At 32.4% G+C, this 21,669-nt stretch overlaps 3 protein-coding genes and 1 long non-coding RNA gene across 8 annotated transcripts in view; 2 read left to right on the forward strand and 2 right to left on the reverse strand.

Moving 5' to 3' along the window:
- LOC144849911 (uncharacterized) overlaps positions 1 to 21,075 on the reverse strand; it is a 76,053-nt gene extending 54,978 nt beyond the window's left edge. The window contains exons 1-9 of one of the 5 annotated variants that reach the window (XM_078707031.1): positions 21,039 to 21,075; positions 19,560 to 19,618; positions 18,932 to 19,273; positions 17,091 to 17,357; positions 16,432 to 16,686; positions 16,070 to 16,123; positions 15,442 to 15,563; positions 15,160 to 15,204; positions 9,261 to 10,215 (exon numbers count right to left, since the gene is read on the reverse strand). In XM_078707031.1, the coding sequence (XP_078563157.1) occupies positions 10,087 to 10,215; positions 15,160 to 15,204; positions 15,442 to 15,563; positions 16,070 to 16,123; positions 16,432 to 16,686; positions 17,091 to 17,357; positions 18,932 to 19,273; positions 19,560 to 19,611 (1,266 nt within the window). In that variant the 5' untranslated portion in view covers positions 19,612 to 19,618; positions 21,039 to 21,075 and the 3' untranslated portion in view covers positions 9,261 to 10,086. Of the gene's footprint in view, positions 1 to 9,260; positions 10,216 to 14,164; positions 14,802 to 15,159; positions 15,205 to 15,441; positions 15,564 to 16,069; positions 16,124 to 16,431; positions 16,687 to 17,090; positions 17,358 to 18,927; positions 19,274 to 19,559; positions 19,619 to 21,038 lie in introns of those variants that run through there. The other 4 variants (XM_078707032.1, XM_078707035.1, XM_078707034.1 and 1 more) reach the window with 4 other exon arrangements.
- LOC144850511 (uncharacterized) lies at positions 2,715 to 5,304 on the forward strand. The gene is made up of 4 exons (XM_078707793.1): positions 2,715 to 3,010; positions 4,032 to 4,062; positions 4,383 to 4,564; positions 4,876 to 5,304. The coding sequence occupies exons 1-3, from the start codon at positions 2,716 to 2,718 to the stop codon at positions 4,561 to 4,563; spliced, it is 507 nt and encodes a 168-aa protein (XP_078563919.1). The 5' UTR covers position 2,715; the 3' UTR covers position 4,564; positions 4,876 to 5,304.
- LOC144849923 (uncharacterized) lies at positions 8,209 to 10,874 on the forward strand. Its single transcript, XR_013614014.1, has 3 exons — positions 8,209 to 8,488; positions 8,654 to 8,721; positions 10,544 to 10,874. It is a non-coding gene; the product is annotated as an uncharacterized LOC144849923 (long non-coding RNA).
- Positions 11,206 to 13,557, reverse strand: LOC144849920 (uncharacterized). Its single transcript, XM_078707048.1, has 4 exons — positions 13,432 to 13,557; positions 12,851 to 12,909; positions 12,238 to 12,579; positions 11,206 to 11,667 (listed from the first exon to the last, which is right to left on the reverse strand). The coding sequence occupies exons 2-4, from the start codon at positions 12,900 to 12,902 to the stop codon at positions 11,516 to 11,518; spliced, it is 546 nt and encodes a 181-aa protein (XP_078563174.1). The 5' UTR covers positions 12,903 to 12,909; positions 13,432 to 13,557; the 3' UTR covers positions 11,206 to 11,515.
- Positions 21,076 to 21,669: the final 594 nt, after the last annotated feature.

A 21,669-nucleotide genomic window follows, 5' to 3' on the forward strand; every position in this document is an offset into this window, starting at 1 on the left:
CAGACGAAGAAAAGGTTAGAGTTATCAAAGAAATGCCCGACCCACAATGTAAATCTGACTTACAACGTATAATGGGAATGCTTAATTATCTCTCACAATTCATACCTAATATGTCCAATGTGAGTGCGCCTCTCCGGGAATTGCTCAAGAAAGATGTTGCATGGTTTTGGGGTCCAGAACAAGCCGAATCCCTGAGGCAGTTAAAGGCGTTGATTAGTAGCAAACCAGTCTTAAGTTTCTTTGATCCACAGAAACCAACCATTATCCAATGTGATGCATCATCCACAGGGCTCGGAAGCTGTTTGCTTCAAGAGGGTCATCCGGTTGCGTTTGCCTCTAGGTCGTTAACATCAGCTGAAGTTAATTACTCACAAATCGAGAAGGAGATGTTGGCGATCTGCTTTTCTATACACAAATACCACCAATATGTATATGGCCGAGCTGTTGAAGTTCACACTGACCATAAACCACTCGAAACGATCACACGTAAACCACTTCATAAAGCTAGTCCTAGAATACAACAAATGCTGCTCAAATTGATAAAGTATGAACTTGATGTTAAGTATGTTCCTGGAAAGTACATGTACATAGCTGATGCTCTCAGCAGAGCATATCCTGATAAGGTTGATCGTGATGCCCAACCCCTTGAACAGTTGAAATATAGGGTGCATAGTCTAGACGAAATATTGCCCATGAGTAAAGCAAGAATTGAAGAAGCAATACGAGCTACACAGGCAGATGTGGTACTCCAAACTCTAATCCTAACATGCAAAAACGGGTGGCCTAAACATAGATGGGGTGCACCGGAGCAAGTTAGGCAGTATTGGCATCTTCGTGATGAGATACATGAAATTGATGGTCTTGTGTTTTTAGGTGAGAAGTTGATTGTTCCTAGCCAATTGAGAGCAGATATGCTGAATAAAATTCATGAAAGTCACCTTGGGATGGAGAAGTGTAAGGCGAGGGCCAGGTCTATTATGTATTGGCCAGGTATGACCAACGATATAGAATCAGCAGTGTCAAGATGCCTTGTTTGTGTAAAGTTTATGCGTAGAAATCAACGGGAGCCGATGATTCCACATAAAGTTCCTATGAGACCATGGGCTAAGCTGGGCGCGGATATATTTACATTCGCTGGCAGAGATCATCTTATTGTAGTTGACTATTTTTCCAAATACCCTGAAGTAGTTACACTTACCAGCAAAACGACTGGAGCGATCATCAAAAAATTAAAATCCATATTCTCAAGACATGGCATCCCTGAAACATTAATGACTGATAACATGCCGTTCGCTAGCTACGAGTTCAAACAGTTTGCTAACCAGTGGGGGTTCGATTTAGTGACGTCCAGTCCGACATATGCCAGAAGTAATGGGCAAGTTGAACGTTTCGTCCAAACCATTAAGCAACTCATGAGGAAGTCCGTTGATGAGGGAAGTGATTTTCATCTTGCTCTACTAGACTATCGTGATTCGCCAATTGCAGGGTTGAATTGTTCTCCTGCTCAGTTGTTGATGAGCAGAAAGTTAAGGTCAACACTTCCAGTTACACATACATTGCTGCAACCACAAGTTATTGTCGGAGCTAGAGATTGCCTTCAGTCACGTCAACAATCTATGACAAAATATTATGATCGTGGTACACGTGTATTGACGAAATTAAGAAAAGGGGACAACGTGAGAATATTGAAAGGACGGCAATGGGAACCTGCTGTTGTGGATAAGCAACATGAGCTACCCCGTTCATATGTAGTGATGACCGAAGATGGAACGTCGTACAGACGGAATCGACAACATTTAATAAACACTCAACAACCGGATACTTTGCAGAAGGGCGTACCAACTTTGCAGAAGGTACCAGAAGCACTACCCTTACGTAGAAGTGATCGTGTTAGTCGTCCACCGGATCGATTGGATTATAAATAAATGTATTAATAATTAACTTCATTTTATGTTTATTTTGCAGATATCATGTTTATTTTCAAACCATCCTATAATGTTAAAACATATGAATGTGATCTAAAAAACAATTTAAAACATATGAATGTGATCTAAAAAACAATTTAAAACATATGAATGTGATCTAAGAAACAATTTGAAACATATGAATGTGATCTAAGGAACAATTTATGTTAAGGAAAAGTAAAGATTATTTATTTATGAGAAATGTGATATATCGTGTCTAATTTACTTTTGATATTAATTTTTAAAAAAAACCTTAGAAATTTATTTTGTTAGAAAAGGGAAGATGTCACATATGTTATGTTAATATGCTAATTATCTTTGTTTGTTATTTGCTAATTATGCAAACTACGTTACGCTCGGTGAATTAATAAAACAGTTGAATTAAAAGAACCGTGTTGACGAGTCACACTTGTAATAGTAGTGCATTTTCGGAATGGTAATTTAAATACAATTTTGTTTTTGTTTCAAAGTCAGACTTCGTGAATACACATACACGCATGTAGATGTCCAGAAAACCTTGAAAACAGCTTAAACAATGAAACAAATTTATATTCATTTTTTAAACAATCATAATAGATGTGCATGTATGTCTGTATCTATATTTTTTTCTACTTAAACTCTGTGTTGTATTTGTATCACAGCCTTGTCGAAGAATACACTCCTATGTAAAAAAAGTATTTAAGATTATAATTTGCTGTTTTTATTACATAAAGATTAAAGATCATTTTATCTTAGACTTAGCTCAATAAGAATGAAAGTTCTGCCAAGTATGGCAGATGTTTCTACTAACGGTCGTTTGCAAGTTGAATTCACCCCTGCAAGTGGAGAGAAAGTGCAACACTATGATTGGTATAAATCTGATAAAAATGGTGTAAAAGGGGATTTCCTAGTTCGTTCGGGAGATTCTAACTCTAGATGCTCAGTTGCTGAAGATGGTTCTCTCAAGATACCTAATGTGAAACAGGAAGATGACGGTTACTATCTCTCTGAAATGAAAACCAGTTTAAAAGTTGTCAGTTTCCATGTAAAGTTCACAGTTACTAAAGGTATTGTTATCATCTTTTTATGGACTTTACGAAACAGGACGGTTAGGGGAGGACTTTCTGTCTTGTTTCATAAAGTCGCTATTAACATCATCATGATGTCAACATCATTATTTTCAAAACCATATTGTTATTAAAATCTTTATTACACAGCTGATTATTTAAATATAGATTGTTAATATATTTATTGCTGTGTGCACTTATGCTTTGGAGTACTCCCTTGTTCAGGACTATTTTTGGTATGTCCATCTACCCCATACCTGTACATTGACATGTTCATCACCAATATTTACACACTTAGTATAATTATCAGAATCAGACTACTTTATATTTTTAAATTGTGTCACCCATAGTCTATTCTGATTGGATAAGTACCTATATGCAAAATAGTTAGCAACCCCCATTTAAATAGTAGCTACACCCAAATATTGTTAGTTGTTGTGTGGTTCTTCTGCTGCTTTCTCCCACCAATTCACACCATCCTTAATAGTGGATGTTACTTGGCTTCTTATAGTGCGATTCTGGGTCAATCAAGAAGACAATTTTTTGACTTTCACCACCTCTTTTAAATTCTCCAATCCATAATATGTTATGTTACTTATTGGTTATCACTTTGTAAATAGAATGTAATATTGTAACTTTAGTTCTTACCCTTTTCTGTTATGTGTTATTGAGCCATGTATGTAACATCATTATTTTTATCTTCAGAATTTTCATTAGAATCAGAACCATCATTTCCGTACTGTATTAATTATCATTTTTTAGTATCTTTGTCAATTGTCAACTGAATTGTCTTCATCATCTTGTCTTCATTCAGACAGCAACATCAGCATTATCATCATCATTGTTTGCATCATTTTATACCAAAGCTATCACCACCATTTCAAATTATTTTTATATTCTCTTAAATAAATTAATCTTAATTAATAATACCAATCAGAGTTTATTAAACTGAAATAATTTAATTAGTACTCGACTTTTTTTTTTAATTTGTACTAAATATATCAATTTATTAATTACCTAGGTAAATCTAGCAAGAATGGAAAGTCAAGTCTGTGAGTATACACTTTATCTAATTTATACTTTATACTTAATTTTACTTATACTTTATCGAATGTACATTCAGTTTATTTTGTTACAAACATATCAGTGGAAGAGGCTTATTATAATACAATAAAAAAAGAACATTTTGTTAAATAAGTATTATATAATAAGCATATGGAAGATAACACAAAATTTAAAAACATTATAAGACAATAATGAGCCTAGGCCTATAGAATATGATTGTTGATTTAAAAAAATTAAAAATGAAACAAAAACCATATTTATGAATCTCCCCGTTCATAAAAAATAAGCAATAAGCTATGTTCTCCAGTAAAAAGAACAAATCAAATGTTGAACCTGCCATTGAAATGGAAGAAGGAAAGGCACGAAGATACGAAGCAAAATGTGGTGACCTTTACACAGAGGTCAACTTAAAAAGCAAGAAAAAGAAACAAGTTGAACCTGAAAAGGACCCTAGTGAACTTTACGTTAAAGTTGACACCTCAAGATGATGTAAGTAGTAGACATTTCTTACAGACTTTCAGGCATACATTTGTAGGAATATTTTTTTTTCATTCATAATAATTTTAATTAGTTTATGTATAATTAAATTCAACCAGCTTCTAATGATAATGATCAACATACTTCAGTGAACATAAAACAATAAGTATGAAATTTAAAAATAGAAAATAGAAGTATAAAAAATCAAGATACTTTTGATTAATCTCAAACTGAGTAAAGCATGAGCTAATGGAAACATTCCTAGTTATACTAATACAGACAACCAGTCTTGTTTACACTTCTAGTTGTATTATTATCAACAGGAAGGCCTGACATATGCCGAATTGGATTTGACTCGAAAAGTGCCAACAGGTGCGATCAACCACCCTGATCCAGAAACAACATATGCTAGCATCCAACAACAATCCACTAGAATCTGACAACCAAAAAAAAAGACACTAGTGGAGATGGTTTAAACCTTACTGAGGCTAAAAACCAATTCCTACCTTTTGTAAAATAGTAATCCACCCTGATGACTAGAAGAAAAACAGTAATAAAAATTACTTTTGTAGTAAAATTATTATTTTAAAGAAAAGAAGAAGATTCAAATGATTAATCAAATAATAACTTTGATAACTTCAGCTAATAACTTCAATAGTTTAATTCAAGTAATACATATTTTTATAATCTTATACAACTTCAACTATGCAATTTAAATAAATATTGTTCATAGTACATATTTTTTGTATCTGGTGTTTATATTGCTCAAAATGTATTTTATAAATGGTGTTTATATTGCTCAAAATGTATTTTTATATCTGGTGTTTTATATTGCTCAAAATGTTTTTATATGTCTTATGTTTAAAAACATTATATTTGTATATCTGGTATTTTATACAGTATTATTATGCAGAATATATATTTTGATAATATATTTTATATTTGTGGTGAATATATTTGTAAGATTGTCAGTTAGAGTTGGCGAAACACTCTTTGGCAATCATGGTCTCTGACAGCTTTTGTCTCTCCAATGTTCTCGACTGTTTTATATCGGTAAAAGTTTTATATGCAATTCCTGTAGCTATGCAGTTGTTTTATTAATTGAAAGTTTAGCAAATTTATTTTAGTTTCAACATTGTACTTTTAAATATGAAATACATGTAGTAGTTGAACATATTTAGTTTTAATGATAATTATTTATTATGACAGCAGTTTGTGTGTATTTTTCAGTCCAAGTTGACATAAAATAATACTACAGCCACATTGGTAGTGTTTGGACATAACATCAATTAATGTGTAACTGTGCAATACCCCTGACATCTAACATATCGTGGGCCTAGAGTCAGAACTGTCTATGTCCAAAACTGACGTTTTGAGAAAAAGAGGTTTCAAAGTTTGATTATGTCTTACAAATCAAAAAATCTAGGCTAAACAATAATACTCAAGAATTATGTTACTAATACTCAGTCAAAGTTGATGTTTGGGCCTCATACTTGTTCTTCCCTTGGGTGGGCCAAAAATGGCCAAAAATCATCAAAAAATTGACATAACCAGTTCTGGTCGAAAAAAAAAATAACACAATGGACATAGTCAGTCAGACATAGTACTATTTTGGTTCATTTAAATAACAAAAATTCACCAAAGAAGTGAGAAACAACTTGAAAATGATAATACGGAAGATACAGCATGGACATCACCGCTGCATAAAGGAATCCAATGTAAAAGATATGTCTATGTCCCACAAAAATTTAAAAAAATCATGCCAGAACTGACCATGTCCCAACATAGACAGTTCTGGCATAAATCAAAATCATATATGGACATAGACTTAATTTACTTTGTCTAACGCCCCCTATTTTGAACGGAGTGGACCTAGTCACTTCTGGCAGAGAAAGTATATCCAAAAACATAACTAATAGAGGGTCTAACTCATTTTTGCTCAAATTGGACATAGACAGGTTTGGCACTAAGCCCACGATATTATATAAAGTTCGTGGACTATTGTTGTAATAATATGTGTGTTTAGCAGTAGTCCTATTCAAAGCATCAAATATAATACAGTAAAACTGCTCATTTACATCTGCTTTACGAAAATCATCAGTGATCATCATGATGATTGCCTCCTTTTTTATATATAATTATCATTGGTTTTATACTTTTATACAAATTTTAATATTGAGAAAATGTAAATATCTTTGTAATTCAGCTAAGGCTGCGATGATGATAGTGAAATAAATGAAATGAAAAAAAAAAAAAAAAAAATGTTATTTCTACATTTTGTTCAAAATTTGTTTTTTAACTTATGGTTTTGATGGGTATTGAAATAAACTATTATATTTGAATAAGTATTGATAATATAAAGATATTCTAATGCAAACTGCTTTCAGCCAAGTAAATGTTAATATTTTAATAAATATTACTTATTTTGCATAACTATCATTGAATATATTTTACCATCATGTAATAACAGTTAGTTTATTAATAGAATAGTAACACAAACGCGGCTATTTTCATGGTCTAACCATCGATTAATGAATAGAAGGATATGCATCAGTTCATGGATTAATGAATATTCATTAATCCATGGTCTAACAGAGTAAATATAAGATATAGTTTTCACTCATCAGTAGATTCTTTAAAAAGGGTATACAAATTACATTCAGTGTCAACTGTGTAGAATGACTGACTGAATACCATTGCCAAGAACATCGTGTTTCTGTGTACATAATTAAATAAATATTGAAAGTTAAAAACACATTCAAAGTTGCAGTAACACATTACTCATACAACAGTGAGATATACTGCAGTAAACATTACCTCGTCTACACACATAGTTTATTAGAGTATTTTTTTACTAATTCAAAATTCACGTAAATATGCGATATTGTGTACGCGGTTATTGGGTTAAAATACAGTTATTTTTTATAATAAACGGATTGTATATCATTGCGCTGTTTTGCAGTATTATTCGTATATGTGTTTGTATAATAATGATTGTGTACATTTTAGAACAGAACTTATTATAGGCCTGCATCTAGGCCTATATGCTGAGTTAATCATGCTATAACCATGGACCTATCTAATATGTCCATGTTATAACAAATCGAACTTCCTTATACCATGTACATCTAAATTAAATGTATAGGTAAATGTTTATTCCAAGGGGGAAATAAAATGAATATTTTCTTGTTCGATAAATTTATCTGGTCCTCCGAAATGTTTAGTTCATCCCTACAAGGAAGTATAACATTATTTGTAGTGTATTGTGTAATATATTCACTGTACTGTAAACATAACAATATTAAACTATATATAATCATAAAACCAACAAGCAACTGATTGTATTTTGTATCTACAATCAGGAAACCCTGGTGCACCTTTGTCCGTTATGTGTGAAGCTCAACAATTTTATAGTTTTTCGTTGCCCTGCCATTGAACCATTTCAGCTAATTTCCTTCTCTGTGTATCAAAAACGCATTAAAAGTCTCAAAGGTTCTCAACTTTATAATATCATTTTCTTCTGTTATCCGATGTATTATAGTATAACATCTATATCTTGTTGTATAGTATTTTACAAATACCTATGGGAAAGTTAATACAGTTTGATTATGAGAAAGTATGTTGGCATACAAGATAATTAAACAAATATATACATAAATGATAAATAATTATCAACTATTTAGTTTCATTTATTCATAATAATATTGTTTCTTTTATTCGTGTCAGTTCGTTCGTATACATTTTTGATGTGTATTTTACTGTGAAACACATTTTGACGTTTCCAATAGATGGTTAAAGCTTAGAACTGCTTCTCTTGTATTACGGTATGTACGTCATTTGCATACAGGTGATACCAGACGCTTGTGTTTTCTTTGTCTCGTCGTTTGCTTGCGTTTTGTTGAGCGAAGGATGTGGTATATGGGTTCTGAAGCACAGGTAGGCGTTTAAAGTAGCTTTTTTACAGTGTGTTTATTAAAATTACAGTTTGACATAATACAGTGTTAGCTTGAGTGTAATTATATTATATATTGGTCATTATTTTAACACTATTTCTAAATGAACATTTCTAAGCTAATCTTGTTTCGTCGTTATGTATTGTAGAATGGCTATGACTAGAAATGATGTTCAGGGGAAATGCGTTGTCGTGCGGTACTCACTGGTAGTTTGAGGTAAGATTTTAATGATATAATATTGTTCAGACTCTTATGCTATAATGTCGATAATGCAGTGTATTTGCATTATTGATGCTGTCGTCAGTAATTAAATGTACAGTAATATGTACCTTCGTGTCGTATCATAGAAGGATAAACCTTTCTCTTATCTTCTTCACTAAAGACACGTCACTGTTAGTCTCTTCTTCCCCCCCCCCCCCCCCCCCCCCCCACACCATTTTCCAATTTTAGTCGGGTCGGTCGGTTGGTTGGTCGGTCGGTAAACACTAAATTGAGCACGCGACTGCAACCATGTATATGGCCTTGTTTACAAAAATGAATGAATGAATTTGCCTTCTTGGCGTTAGCAGCATACTCAGACACGAATGGTTGTTCTACCCTGTTGTTTCGATCATCCCATAGGCAATAGTCTATGTTATAGAAATGCGTCTTCTTCGATATGACTCGGACTCACTCATTATTATTTACCGTAATTATTAGGCCTATAAACAAATACTGTAGGCTGGATATAATGTAATGACAAATTATATTTATTTGTTTACAATATTATACTCGAATCATCATAGAGATTTAGTAAATAAAATGTTGATACGCTTGTGACAGAAATTAAATGAATAAATTGTATCCAATTATTTTCCGTCACATGGACTAGGTCTAATCTTTTTTTCACATAAGCACAATATTTAGATTGTCCCTTCAGGGAAGTAACTAACGATAAATCCAACCATTGTTTATTTTATCTTTTGTTCGCCTTCATGGTTCACAGGAACAAGTGTACTTATGAATACACTCATGGAAAAACTATATTCTTGCTGCTATATCTACTTTTCGTTTATTTTTATTTCCGCAATTCCTAAAATAAAACAATACTGGCTTATCGATATCTATATTGTAATCCCTAAACCTGAGTTTGAGATACATAATCAAGTCAAGCTCAATGAGCATGAATCTTTGCATACGCCATTTATTATTCATAGTATTAAACCATCTCCTTGTTATACATAGGAATGAATAAAATACTTATTTATATATCTTTAATTTTCATTTCTTTTACCAAGCTTCAATCGTGTTAATGTATGTTCTTCACTTAACATACGCATCAATAGTACTCGTCCTTGGGTTTTACCCACTTATAACCACCATTTTACCATTTTAACAACACAATGTTTACTAGGCCTAAATGTCTACTTAAACGTGCCTATATTTATATCCTACGTGGATCATCTCACCTTAGCCATTTGAAATTACATAATGTAGGCCTAATCGACAATTAATATGAATTATACTCCCCACACCATAGATTCCCTCGTGGCATCACGTCATCCGTATTGTTCCATCTTTGTCCATTATTCTCTTCTTAGTTTACGCTTTCAAACCCTTGTTCCTATTTCCAGTCTTAACATTAACATAAGCTGATTCCTCTACTTTATGTTGTAAATCTTGATATGTTTGGTTTTGCTCGCCAGCGTCTCCTACATAATCCATATATGTCTACCAAAAAGCGTTTGGTTTTCCCCATCAGTAGGTCTATCAACAGTACTCCATATAAGTCTGTGACAAGATAAATCAATTCAATAAAATTAGATAGAATTTTAAAGTATACCAAATATTGCATTAAATAGAAGAATAACAGAATAGGGCACCAACAAATTTAGAAGATAGAAAAACAAAGAATGGCATTTTTTTTTGCGCCATTTTTTTTTTGAAAATTGTTTAAAAAAATGAGAATACTTACATCTTGTTTTTTTTTTCTGTTTTTTTCTTGTTAGTTGTTTGCTTCTAGATAAAAATGTAAAGACTGTGATTACTTTATTTACAGTTAGGTAGGAGTGAGTGGCCGAGCGGTTAAGAAGACAGTGGAACCGTAATCCATAGCCATAACATCGGCTCAAGGCTCACTCGCTCCATGGTACTGGTGGTAGAACAAGTCTTCTCGGATAAGGACCCTAAATCGTAGGCCCAGTGTATGTATATTGCTCGTGTGCACTTTAAAGAACCTAGTACATCTTTGAGACAAGATAGGGGGTTACCCAGGTGTACTAGTTCACACACACTGCCGTGGACAGACGTAATAGCGCCGTGGTTGGCTGCCGGTGACACGATGTGACCCTTAGGGGAGAAGAATGTTGTTGAAAAGGTGTAACATCTAAGTCCACAGCGCTGAAATAGCGCTATACAAATGTGGCATTATATATATTTAGAAATGTGACAATTTTGTATAGGTTCAATTTCGATTTTGTTCAAATAATAAAAATGTGTAGATTAACTAATTACAATTAAAAACTATCGATGTCAAACCTGTCTTGTCTTTGTGTACATAAGAAATCCAATAGACAATCCCAGGGCGCCAACAAATATTCCGACGAAAAACATTCCGATGACCAAACCTGTACTGTTGTTGCTTTTGGTTGTTTCGTTACTGTTGCCCGTTTTCAATGTATCAGCAGCTGGTGACTCAAAATATAAATACAAGTCAACAAAAAACATTATAGAGTGTGGGTAACTCCGAAAAGGTTGGCAATAAATTGTTTCAAAACGGATCGCTCTATCACTTATTTGTTTCTGATCACTATAAATAAATATTTAGTACGTAAGTGAACTTCGTGATATCAGAATCAGAAAATTTTTATTTACTTTGGCCATATATATGTAGGATAATAGTAGGATTAAATAATGTAAACTACATTAAATAACTTACTTTGAACTGTGACTGTCGTAGAATCTATTGTGGATCCAATGCTATTGGTCACATTCAACGTTATTGTATATTTCATAACTGGCAATGTGAATGCTAATGTTGGGTTACCATCTTCGTAGTTAATATGTGGGTCATCAATTGTCCATTTGTAAGCGACGTCATTAGGATTGTATGATAGGTTTTCAATCTCAAAAATAACGTTTCAGAAGCTGTTTTATTCATAACGGAATCAAAAACAGGTTTATCTAAAGAAGATAAAAAAGTTTATCATAACGAATACAGCATGCATCAAGCAGTATAATATCGATCTATTTGTTTTCGTTTTTGACCTTAAGATAGAATTTTTTAGAGCGATGCCTGTGCTTATAAAAAATGAATATGACTTGTAAATTAAAATTACTAACTATGCCAAGGCAGCAATGCTTCTTCATACACATATACTTAAAAGCAGTGTGTTGATCATCTGCACTTTTCACCTTGGATAAGCTATTAATAATAAAATTCCTTTTGTCCAGCGGTACTACTAGCTATACATTTGTAGTTTCCATTGTCATCTTCTGTTATTTTACTTTGTGTGTATCTTAGCATTGTTATTGTACCAGTTACTATAGTAGTCTCGTCGTGATAGAGATTTAATTTAGGAACAGGTTTACCATTTCCAGAACACGTCATTGTGAATGAGGGATTAGTATGTGAATCGATATCAATAATAACGTCATCAATATATGTAAGATACCGGTAATAATATTAGAGATGAAATAATTTCCAAAATTAGATTATCTATGTTAGAGAGTAACTGTACAGTAAATATTTACATTGAACATTAAGTTTTCCAAAATGTTCACCATTTTCAGCAAATGAATCAACAACACTACATAGATAGTATCCATCATCAGACAACACTGAGTTTACAATGGTGAGAGTAGCTATACCAGTTTGTGAGGTATCAACTGCATATCTACCATTTGGATTTGTTACAGCACTATTAACAAGAAGGTTCAACCTATCTCCTGTTGATGTGCTATTGAACCATTGAGCAGCCTGCAGAGTTCTTGTAGAATCACTGAGTGTGTAATCACATATGATAACAGCATCTTCACCTAATTTAACAGTAGCATCTTGTACATTGACTACTGGTAACGTTTGACTATTTATAACTGAAATAGAATACACACAATTTAGATTATTGTATATTGAAACTTGCAATTGTTAATTGTACATTTATTTACAAATTTTAAAAATTGGATCAAATCTTTACAACATGTTATAAGCTATACAGCTATTTTATCAAATGTTTGTCCCATAACGAGTTGTCCAAACAATCTTTTAAGTTTTATTTGTTATTGCATAATCAAACATAATAACATATTAGTACATAAATTTGGTTGTGGGATCCTTTTATGGGGAAAATATGTATTTTTTACTTACAATCACATAGTTGAATAATCAAGAAAATTATTGTAAGTCTGCATATTGCCATTACAAATCTGGAATGAACAGTTTATCTTAAACATTATTAAATCCCAATGCAGCCACATACACCAACTTTGTTTGCATTTTTGAACAGATCCTCATCATGGAGCTAAATATTATATTTCATTCAGTAAAACCTATTACAATGTTTATACGGAGTTAATTAAAAGTTAGTATATTTATCGTTCAGTGTAAACACCATTTACGTATATTGTCATATAGGCATCCTACTGTCATGATGCCAAAGGTTACAATTGACATAATTGTAATATAATTTGTGTATTCGAATAATTCGACAAATACTATTAAAAAAACTTTAAATAATTAACGGATAATAATGAATACCTCAGAATCCCGCCTTAAATGATCGAACGATAGGCATAGACCAAAGGTAGACCTATTGAAATGTATCGTAAAGTCTGTGCTTGAATCAATTACTCTATAACCTAATTTAATCTAATTATAAAAGCAATTTGATAAGCAATGTGTAATCACGAAAACACGAAATCTAACCAAATGTATAATATAAAACTTACTTTTTGTATGACTACTCAAGTGCTGCCGACTATTATTAATGAAAAACGAAACGTGATTGCAATAGAAAGGTACGGTTAAACATCGTATCGCGAGTTATTATTATTATAGGCTTGAGTAAAACTAATGTTCCATTTAAACTGAATGAACAGTACTCAATTTTTTTTTATCTAAAGCGAATTGGCTTGATTAACATCATGTATGGTTCACGCACAAGTAAATTTGGAATACACAGAAAAAGCGATGAAAATTAGATCAATGGTGGCGTAATTCCTAATATTAAGTTAATAGCCTACTACGTACAATAAATTATTTGTAGCACATATTCAAGTAGCTTATAATGTTTTGGTTTTCGACTTCAGTTACACTAGTATTAATAACTGCTGGTTAATCGGAATGTTTGAGCCTCTTTTCACGCTTTTGACGCCACCATTTCTGAAACAGTGGCGGATCCAGAACTTAACGTAATGTTCTACCACACTTGATAAAACATGGCAATGGAAACTCATTGCACCATGATTACAAATATTTTAATTAGTTTCTTAGTTTTAAAAGAGCATAATTTAAATTCTTGTTAAGGTTGTCAGCCTTTTTTGTAAATTAGATGTCATATATATGTATTTTAAACCATTGCAAAACTATGACAAAAATATTATAAATACTGTATATACAGATATTCCTTCTTTTATTCGTTAATCGTATAATGCCAATTTAAGTTTATAATTACTGAACTAAAAAACTGGAAACATCTTGGGGGTCAGTAAGGGGATGTCATGGGCATTCACTACTACATGAAAATAGACCTCAACTTAACACGATGGAAATCGAAATTCAGCTCAATCGTCGAATAAAAAGCTTTAAGAGATTTATTAATTGCTAACAATATACAAGCCTGTACGTGTAAACTTAATAAATTATTACACACATTCTGATAAAATACCGTTAGTCTGCTCAAATTAAACTATTGGTCTTAGTTTGAATAGTTTGGTAATTAAAAGATAGTAGGCCAGGCTTAGAATAAAATATATAGATGAATATTTACGTTATATGCCTATAGCGAAGTTTGAATGATAAATAGTCAAAATGTTCCTAAAATTCACTAAACATTCTAATCAATTACATTAAATGAACTGTACACATCCTGATTGGTGTAGATCAATACTCTTCTTTTTTAAACCGTGTACTTGTTTTAAGCATTAATGAAGCATGTTTATCCTTGCTTTTTATTTCAATTCTTATTTTTTCACACTTTCCATTTCCTGTTCTTATTCCCAGTCTTAACATTAACATAAGCTGACTCTTCTACTTTATGTTGCAAATCTTGATATGTTTGGTTTTGCTCGCCAGCGTCTCCTACATAATCCATATATGTCTACCAAAAAGCGAAGTAAAATTACAAAAGTATTGTTCTGTGTGGCAATAATAAAGTGCAATACACTAAAAATAATACAATGATTTAAACCAGACCGTAAGTCTATTTAAGTTTGAATTTTCCATTTTGCCGTTATTGAGAAAAAATAATTTTGTTTTCAATGGTTCTACCAATTAAATCTTTTAATAATACAATAATTTGGTCCAGAGAGTTTAACAGTGCGTTTAATCGGGAGTCAAACTAGACCAAATCACTCCTTTTAGTTTAGTTTATTCTTTAAACAATGAGTGTGATATATCATGTCATTTGAATCGTTTTGTCTGTCATCTTTAGATTGTATTTACAGATCGACACTTACATCTTGTTTCCTTTTGTCTGTGTCTCGTTTCTTTGCCAGTGACTTCTAAATAGAAATTACAGTAATATAATAATATTTTGGTAATAATGTATGTATCTTAATTTAATTTATTTCAATTTAGTCTGCATAAAGGATAAGTATGTGAATGTTTTTAATATTAAAAGTGGAATATAGTTTTTTGTTCTCACTGCTTTCCTCAAAGTGGAATTATGTAAATCAAACAACAATAAGCAGCATTTTATGTGTTGACTTGCAAGTTTTAGAATTATAAATCTAACAAACCTTCCTTATCTTATTGTAAATAATTTGCCCAATATAAAATCCTACGGCACCAATGATGATGCCAACAAAGAGCATTCCGATGATCAGACCTATATTGCTATTGCACGGTTCAACTGTTTTCTCTGAAAAGTAATAAATGTAAAAAGTTAAATATAAATTTAAGTAGGCCTATCAGCACAAACAAAACAATTAGTCAACTTCAAATAGTGTGTCAAAATAAATTATTTTTAGTGGGATATTTGAATACTGTAGATTTATTCAATCGATTCGCGTACGGCCTTATGTCTAGAGACATTACAAGCACATGTAGTTTCGTGTCTCCTGACTATAACCCATTTCTCCCACTTTTGCCTCATTTAAATGCGTTATGTCAGCGCTTTTATTAAGGCAATTTCTAAAGTTTACTTAGTTTAGAGGGTTGTTTAGTTAATATTTAGTGTTTGACTTGTGACACAGTTATTGTCGCGTGTTTGTCTGTGTGGGCCAGTTACCATACGATGTGAAAAAACACTGAGCTTATTTCTCAGAATCGCCTGGATTTTCTGTTATAAACCAATGTCTGTTGAAAAGCACAAAAGTATTTAATACTTAAAAACCTATTGGCTGATTCTTAACTATCTCTTCTTACCCGTACTTGGTATTGTGATTTTGGCTGAATTTGTTGATTCAATCTGGTTTGTAGCTAAAAAACGGAATATGTTTTTTATCTTATAGAGCAATTTACCACCAGACTAAAACATGGATAAACAAATACAGATATACCCTATTTGGAATGTAAAACAAACACATTAATGTTCTATCCAATGCACATAATGCGTCGTTTTCTTCTATCTTGTATGATGATGATGTATTTGTATGATGATTTGTTTGTTGCCACAATTTCGGCGGACCTTTTTTACGCGTTTGTTAAAAGGAAATGCATAAATAAAAAAAAAATGTTGGTTGGTATTATGAACGTCCGGTACAAAACTATAAATAATGAGTAACAACCTGAGACTGCGATCCACATTGTCTTTGAAGTTGATCCAATAAGATTAGTAGCAATTACTGATATTTCATAAATTGTGTTGTCTTCCACTGATGACGCAATGAATGTGAATGTTGTAGGATTAGTATCTGTATCATTAACATCATCACTGCTCCAAACATACGTCACCTCTTGAGGGTTAGCGTTAACATCAGCTGTGATAACATATTTCTCACCGGGTCCAACAGTATATGTATATTGTTCAAATATTGGTTTATCTGAAAACAATATATTTTATTTTATTTATTCAATCTTTTTCTTTTTTTCGGTAAAATTGTACGTATACTGAGAAAACGTAAATTGTCAAATTTCGAATCTAATTACAACACATACATAACAATCTCAAAATCTAGATTATATATACCGTACCGTTACGTATCTAAGTCAATTCTTATATATCATAAATTAATAAATAAAGCATCATTGTAGAGGAATCCTGAGCAGTGAAATTTTGATTTTCTAATAAATAAGCACCACAAATATAACATATTTTCTATAATGTTAAATGAGGGAAAAACACCTGAACGACACTAAACGTAATAATTATATAGCACTTATTATTTATTATATTATTATCTAATGGTTTTATTTTATTCGTTTTTCCATGTGTTACAGGACTTACAGTAGTGGAGTGTTATTGTATTACTTGTTACATTTCCAATATTGTTACTTGCTTCACATCTGTAGATTCCTCCATCATCCTCTGACACAGTAGCTATCGTGTATGTTAGAGGTAATGTACTCTGTGTTTTAATAAGAGTGCTATTTCTATAGAGGTTTATATCAGGAACTGGATTGCCACCTACAGTACCAGAACATGTGATTATAACATTCTGTGCAGTGATGTTGTTATTTACGCCAATCGTAAGACTACTACTGCTTTCAAAATCTGTAAAGAAGGAACATGAGACACAATATTTATTATTATGTTAAGCTTGCTTATGAAATATGATGTTGTTTGTATTGTTTGCACTGTTAATGAACCCTGATATTCATGTCAACAACTTAGTTACAAAGCACTAGGTGCAGCGTGCATTCGTATCCGTTACAACGTTAATGACTTAGATGGTTGTACGTGATAAATATAACACACACGACCCGTTAAAAGTCATATCCAGGAATTCGAATTGGGGACATTTTGAGCCACCACAGGTATAGGAATATGTTTACTCTCTCGCACTCAAAAATCTAGTTATGGGTAGGCCTACTTTGTTGTTCAGAAAATTGTAGCTTTCTGTTATTTATATTATCATATGGATGGAGCAAGAACTGACTGTAAAGATGGATATTTGAAGAAAAAAAATTGATACCGATGGATCAATGAAAATGAATTCGGTACTTTTTTGGAGGAGGGTTTAAAAAGTGCCGACCATTCACCAGTAAATCAACAATTTAGTGCATCCCGGCTTTTCTTCTTATTTTTGTTTCATTCGGTAGTCGAACAACATACCAGGATAACCCATACCCTGAAACAGCTTATTTCCAATAGGGTCTTTATTTTTGTGTTTATGTGATTAAACCATAGATGGCTGCAGTCGCGTGCTCAAGTTAGTGTTTACCGACCAACCGACTGACCAACTGACCGACCAACCGACCAAAATTGCTGAACATGTTTAAAAATGTTGAAAATGTCGTACGTAGCCTGTCACTTTTTACGTGCTCGTATAACGTAATTTCGAGTTGAAAAGTGAATCAAATATGATGATATTATTTAAGAAAGGTTGTGAAACAGAAATCGGGCCAAAAGAGTGCATACTAACATATAACGCGCAGTGCGCGTGGAAAAATCTGCGCACTCATGGCAATTAAAATTGCCTGAAACGTCTTATTTTATCGAAAAAAATTTTTGAAATTTTTAAGCGTGCGTACGCATGCGTTACATGCGCTACGCACGTAATTGTATTGCCATAATAATGATGATTTATGCCCTGACATTTATGAGTACCAAATTTTATTTAATTGTGATTCATGCTTGTGAAGATATGATTACAAACATGATTTCGTTAAATCGTGCGTAGACCGCGTAATTTTTGATTGCGCACCGTGAAAACATAACCACATCGATTTTTGGCCATAAGGAATATAATGTGAAAAATTTACTTAGCTAGATGAAACTGATATCAAGACAAGGCCATATACAAGTTAGTGTTTACCGACCGACCGACATTGCAGTTGCACGCGACTAAAAAAAGTTTATAATAATGTACACAACATCATGATAATGCACACAGCTTCATGGTGTAGGGTTTAGAATGAAATCTCGAAAATAGGGACCCGGATTAACTTCTCAACATTACGTAATAGGAGGTTTTTGTTTTAGATTTCTCCCAACTAAAACTTTTCTTAAATGTAATATTAAGACATTTTTGTTGGGGCTCATTGTTTTTGAGATTCTAAACAGACCCTGTCTAAAACGTAACATTGAGAAGTTTTTATGAACAGAGACCCTGTGTAAATACTTACATTGAACAGTAAGTTTTCCAAAATGTTCACCAGTTTCAGCATCAGGTGAATCAACAATTCTACATAGATAGTATCCATCATCAGACAACACTGTGTTTGCAATGGTGAGATTAGCCACGCCAGGTTGTGTGGTGTCAACTGCATATCTACCATTTGGATTTGTTAGAGCACTATTAACAAGAAGGTTTAACCTATCTCCTGTTGATGTGCTATTGTACCATTGAGCAGCCAGAAATGTTCTTGTACCAGTGAGTGTGTAATCACATGTGATAACAGCATTCTCACCATTTTTAACAGTAGCATCTTGTACATTGGCTACAGGTTCAGTTTGACTATTTATAACTGAAATAGAATACGCATGATATTAATCCTTATCTAAATGCGCAATTGCTGTCAATTATACATTTTTAATTAAAAATATGTATTTAAAAATTCAACAATTCTGCACTGGGTTCACAATAGGCCTAAGCAAAAGGTGTGCTGTTTTCAGAATTTTGGATCTACCACTGGCTTCAAAGTTATTACAGTATGTTTTTATAATTATGTATACAATTAAAGGAAAGATAATAATATATTTTAATGACATTTTTCAGTTTGATCATCTTATATAAAATAAATGTTTTCTCACTATCACATAGTTCGATTGTCAAGAGAAATGTTGTAAGCTTGTATATTTCCATTACAAATCTGTAGAGAAACCAACGGACAAAATAAATAATGTTTCAGTGAACTTGATGGTCATTATTAGATCTACATTACACATCATGCACACGGTAACATTTCTATACGTAAACCTGCCGCGGTAATCTCATTCAGCAGAATTATTATGTGTGTAAAATAAATAATTAAGTAGTGTCATTCAATATCAAGAATTTTAACTAATTTTTATAACGCTTTTTCTGTCACCACTCCGTGCATCTGGAACATTGCTCTATGTTAATTTACGAGAAACGAATTCGGCGCCTCTATTTAAACGTAACCTTAAGACTTTTCTTTATATTTAGTAGTTTAAAAATTGTTAGGCGCTCTGTTCTTGGTAGAGTGTCATACAGAATAGAATAGAATGATGACGAAATCTAAATTAAACAAAGATTAACTACGAAAGAAAATTGCCTGAGCAAGAACATATTACAATTTGGAAGAAAATCGTGCACTTAAAGAAATGAGGGGCGCGCTCTTTAGAATGAGATGAACCACAACAAAAAAGAAAAAATCCTATTGTTTTAATTCAGCCATATGATGAGGTCACAACAACCTATAGGCCAAATGTTTGCATCAACATCATACCTATTCTTACCTATAAACATGAAAGTCACCTTTCATTTTGAGGAGCTGAGCTATAACCGATGTTAGATATACGCGAGCCAAAGTATTTACATTTTCAGACATGATGACATTACCAAAATGAAAATTGTGGTAACACATGCGAATGAATGATAATTACTTGAAAATTTGAGAAAATCAGACACAAATAAGTGAGATGCGTCTCATAAATTTGATAAAGAGAAATAAATCCTACTTTTAGACACTTCAGGTGGCCAATGATATCACTACAATTTACATGGATGTATCAATATTTCATCAGCTTCCATAATATATTTGTAATGTATTTGTAATAATATTATGTGATCACCGTACATCTTTAAGGAGGTTAGCAATAAGTTAGATTTTTTTATAGCATTTTGAATGGTTTGGTGTCGATGTCACAATAAAGTGCATCCCATAACTAATGGTAGAGGTTATCCAATCCAATGAAAAAATTGGCAGATGTGATTGACTAACTGTTTTTACTTTTTTTACAAGTTCTATATGTCACTTTAAATATGTATTGTCCCTCAAAAACATGAAAAATGAAGAATTTTAAATCAGACAAAAATAGGTTATTTTGTAGGTTTTAAAAATGACTTCGTGATTCATTGCAATACATTTTTCTCGGACCGTACTGTATAGGCTATATACAGGCATACGGCTTTAGGCCTACGGCCTTTTTTAACGAAGGCCTGTCCAATTATTATAATTAGTTGCTCTATTACCTTATTATCATTCAGATTAAATAATAATAATAAACATTGTATGTCTAACAAAAAATCAATTCTGAAAAACTTACTTTTATTGTATCGCTGTTCATTTCAGTCTGACTGAATTGCTAATAACTAAAACGCGAAAGGCAAAATAGAGGGCGACAGCGTGAAAAGATTATTCAGAAAATAATAGGAGGTTTTTTCAATTATAATAATAAATAATATATTTATACAGGATAAAACAATCAGATAACAGTGTACCTGTTTTACATTGTGGTCCTGTCTTAATCAAAATATACAAAAGAGAAACTTAATTAAATATAATACATGTCAGTTTTTATGAAAAGAAATGAGATTTATATCTAGCCTTAAAGGACGTAATTGTTGGTGCCGATTTAATATTAATTGGTAAATTGTTCCATATTTTTGCGCCTGCAACTTTAAAGGACGAATTCATTTTACTAAGGGTGTATTTAGGTATTGTTACATTCAAATGTTCTACTCCACGTGTTAAGTGGGTGTGAATATCGCGAATCAATTCAATTTCATTTACTAATCTAATTGGTGCAAGGCCGTAAACACATTTATACATTAGACATGCTAGGGAGAAATCTCGTTTCTCTTCAAGGGTTTGCCACGATAGGTTCTGGATGATGTTGTCACCCCTTACATTAATATAATCGAAGTTGTTAGTTACAATTCGAGCAGCTCTTTTTT

The sequence above is a fragment of the Antedon bifida genome, chromosome 8 (assembly GCF_963402885.1).
Source record: "Antedon bifida chromosome 8, ecAntBifi1.1, whole genome shotgun sequence".
Taxonomy (NCBI): Eukaryota; Metazoa; Echinodermata; class Crinoidea; order Comatulida; family Antedonidae; genus Antedon; species Antedon bifida.

Excerpts from the sequence above, each read along its gene's own strand:
- LOC144850511 (XM_078707793.1), top strand. The coding sequence starts at position 2,716 with ATGAAAGTTCTGCCAAGTATGGCAGATGTTTCTACTAACGGTCGTTTG. Across the intron at positions 3,011-4,031 it reads AAAGTTCACAGTTACTAAAG|GTAAATCTAGCAAGAATGGA; the intron begins GTATTGTTATCA and ends TTAATTACCTAG. Across the intron at positions 4,063-4,382 it reads AAGAATGGAAAGTCAAGTCT|TAAAAAGAACAAATCAAATG; the intron begins GTGAGTATACAC and ends TATGTTCTCCAG.
- LOC144849920 (XM_078707048.1), bottom strand. The coding sequence starts at position 12,902 with ATGGCAATATGCAGACTTACAATAATTTTCTTGATTATTCAACTATGT. Across the intron at positions 12,580-12,850 it reads GATTATTCAACTATGTGATT|TTATAAATAGTCAAACGTTA; the intron begins GTAAGTAAAAAA and ends ATTCTATTTCAG. Across the intron at positions 11,668-12,237 it reads TGGAAAACTTAATGTTCAAT|ATAAACCTGTTTTTGATTCC; the intron begins GTAAATATTTAC and ends TATCTTCTTTAG.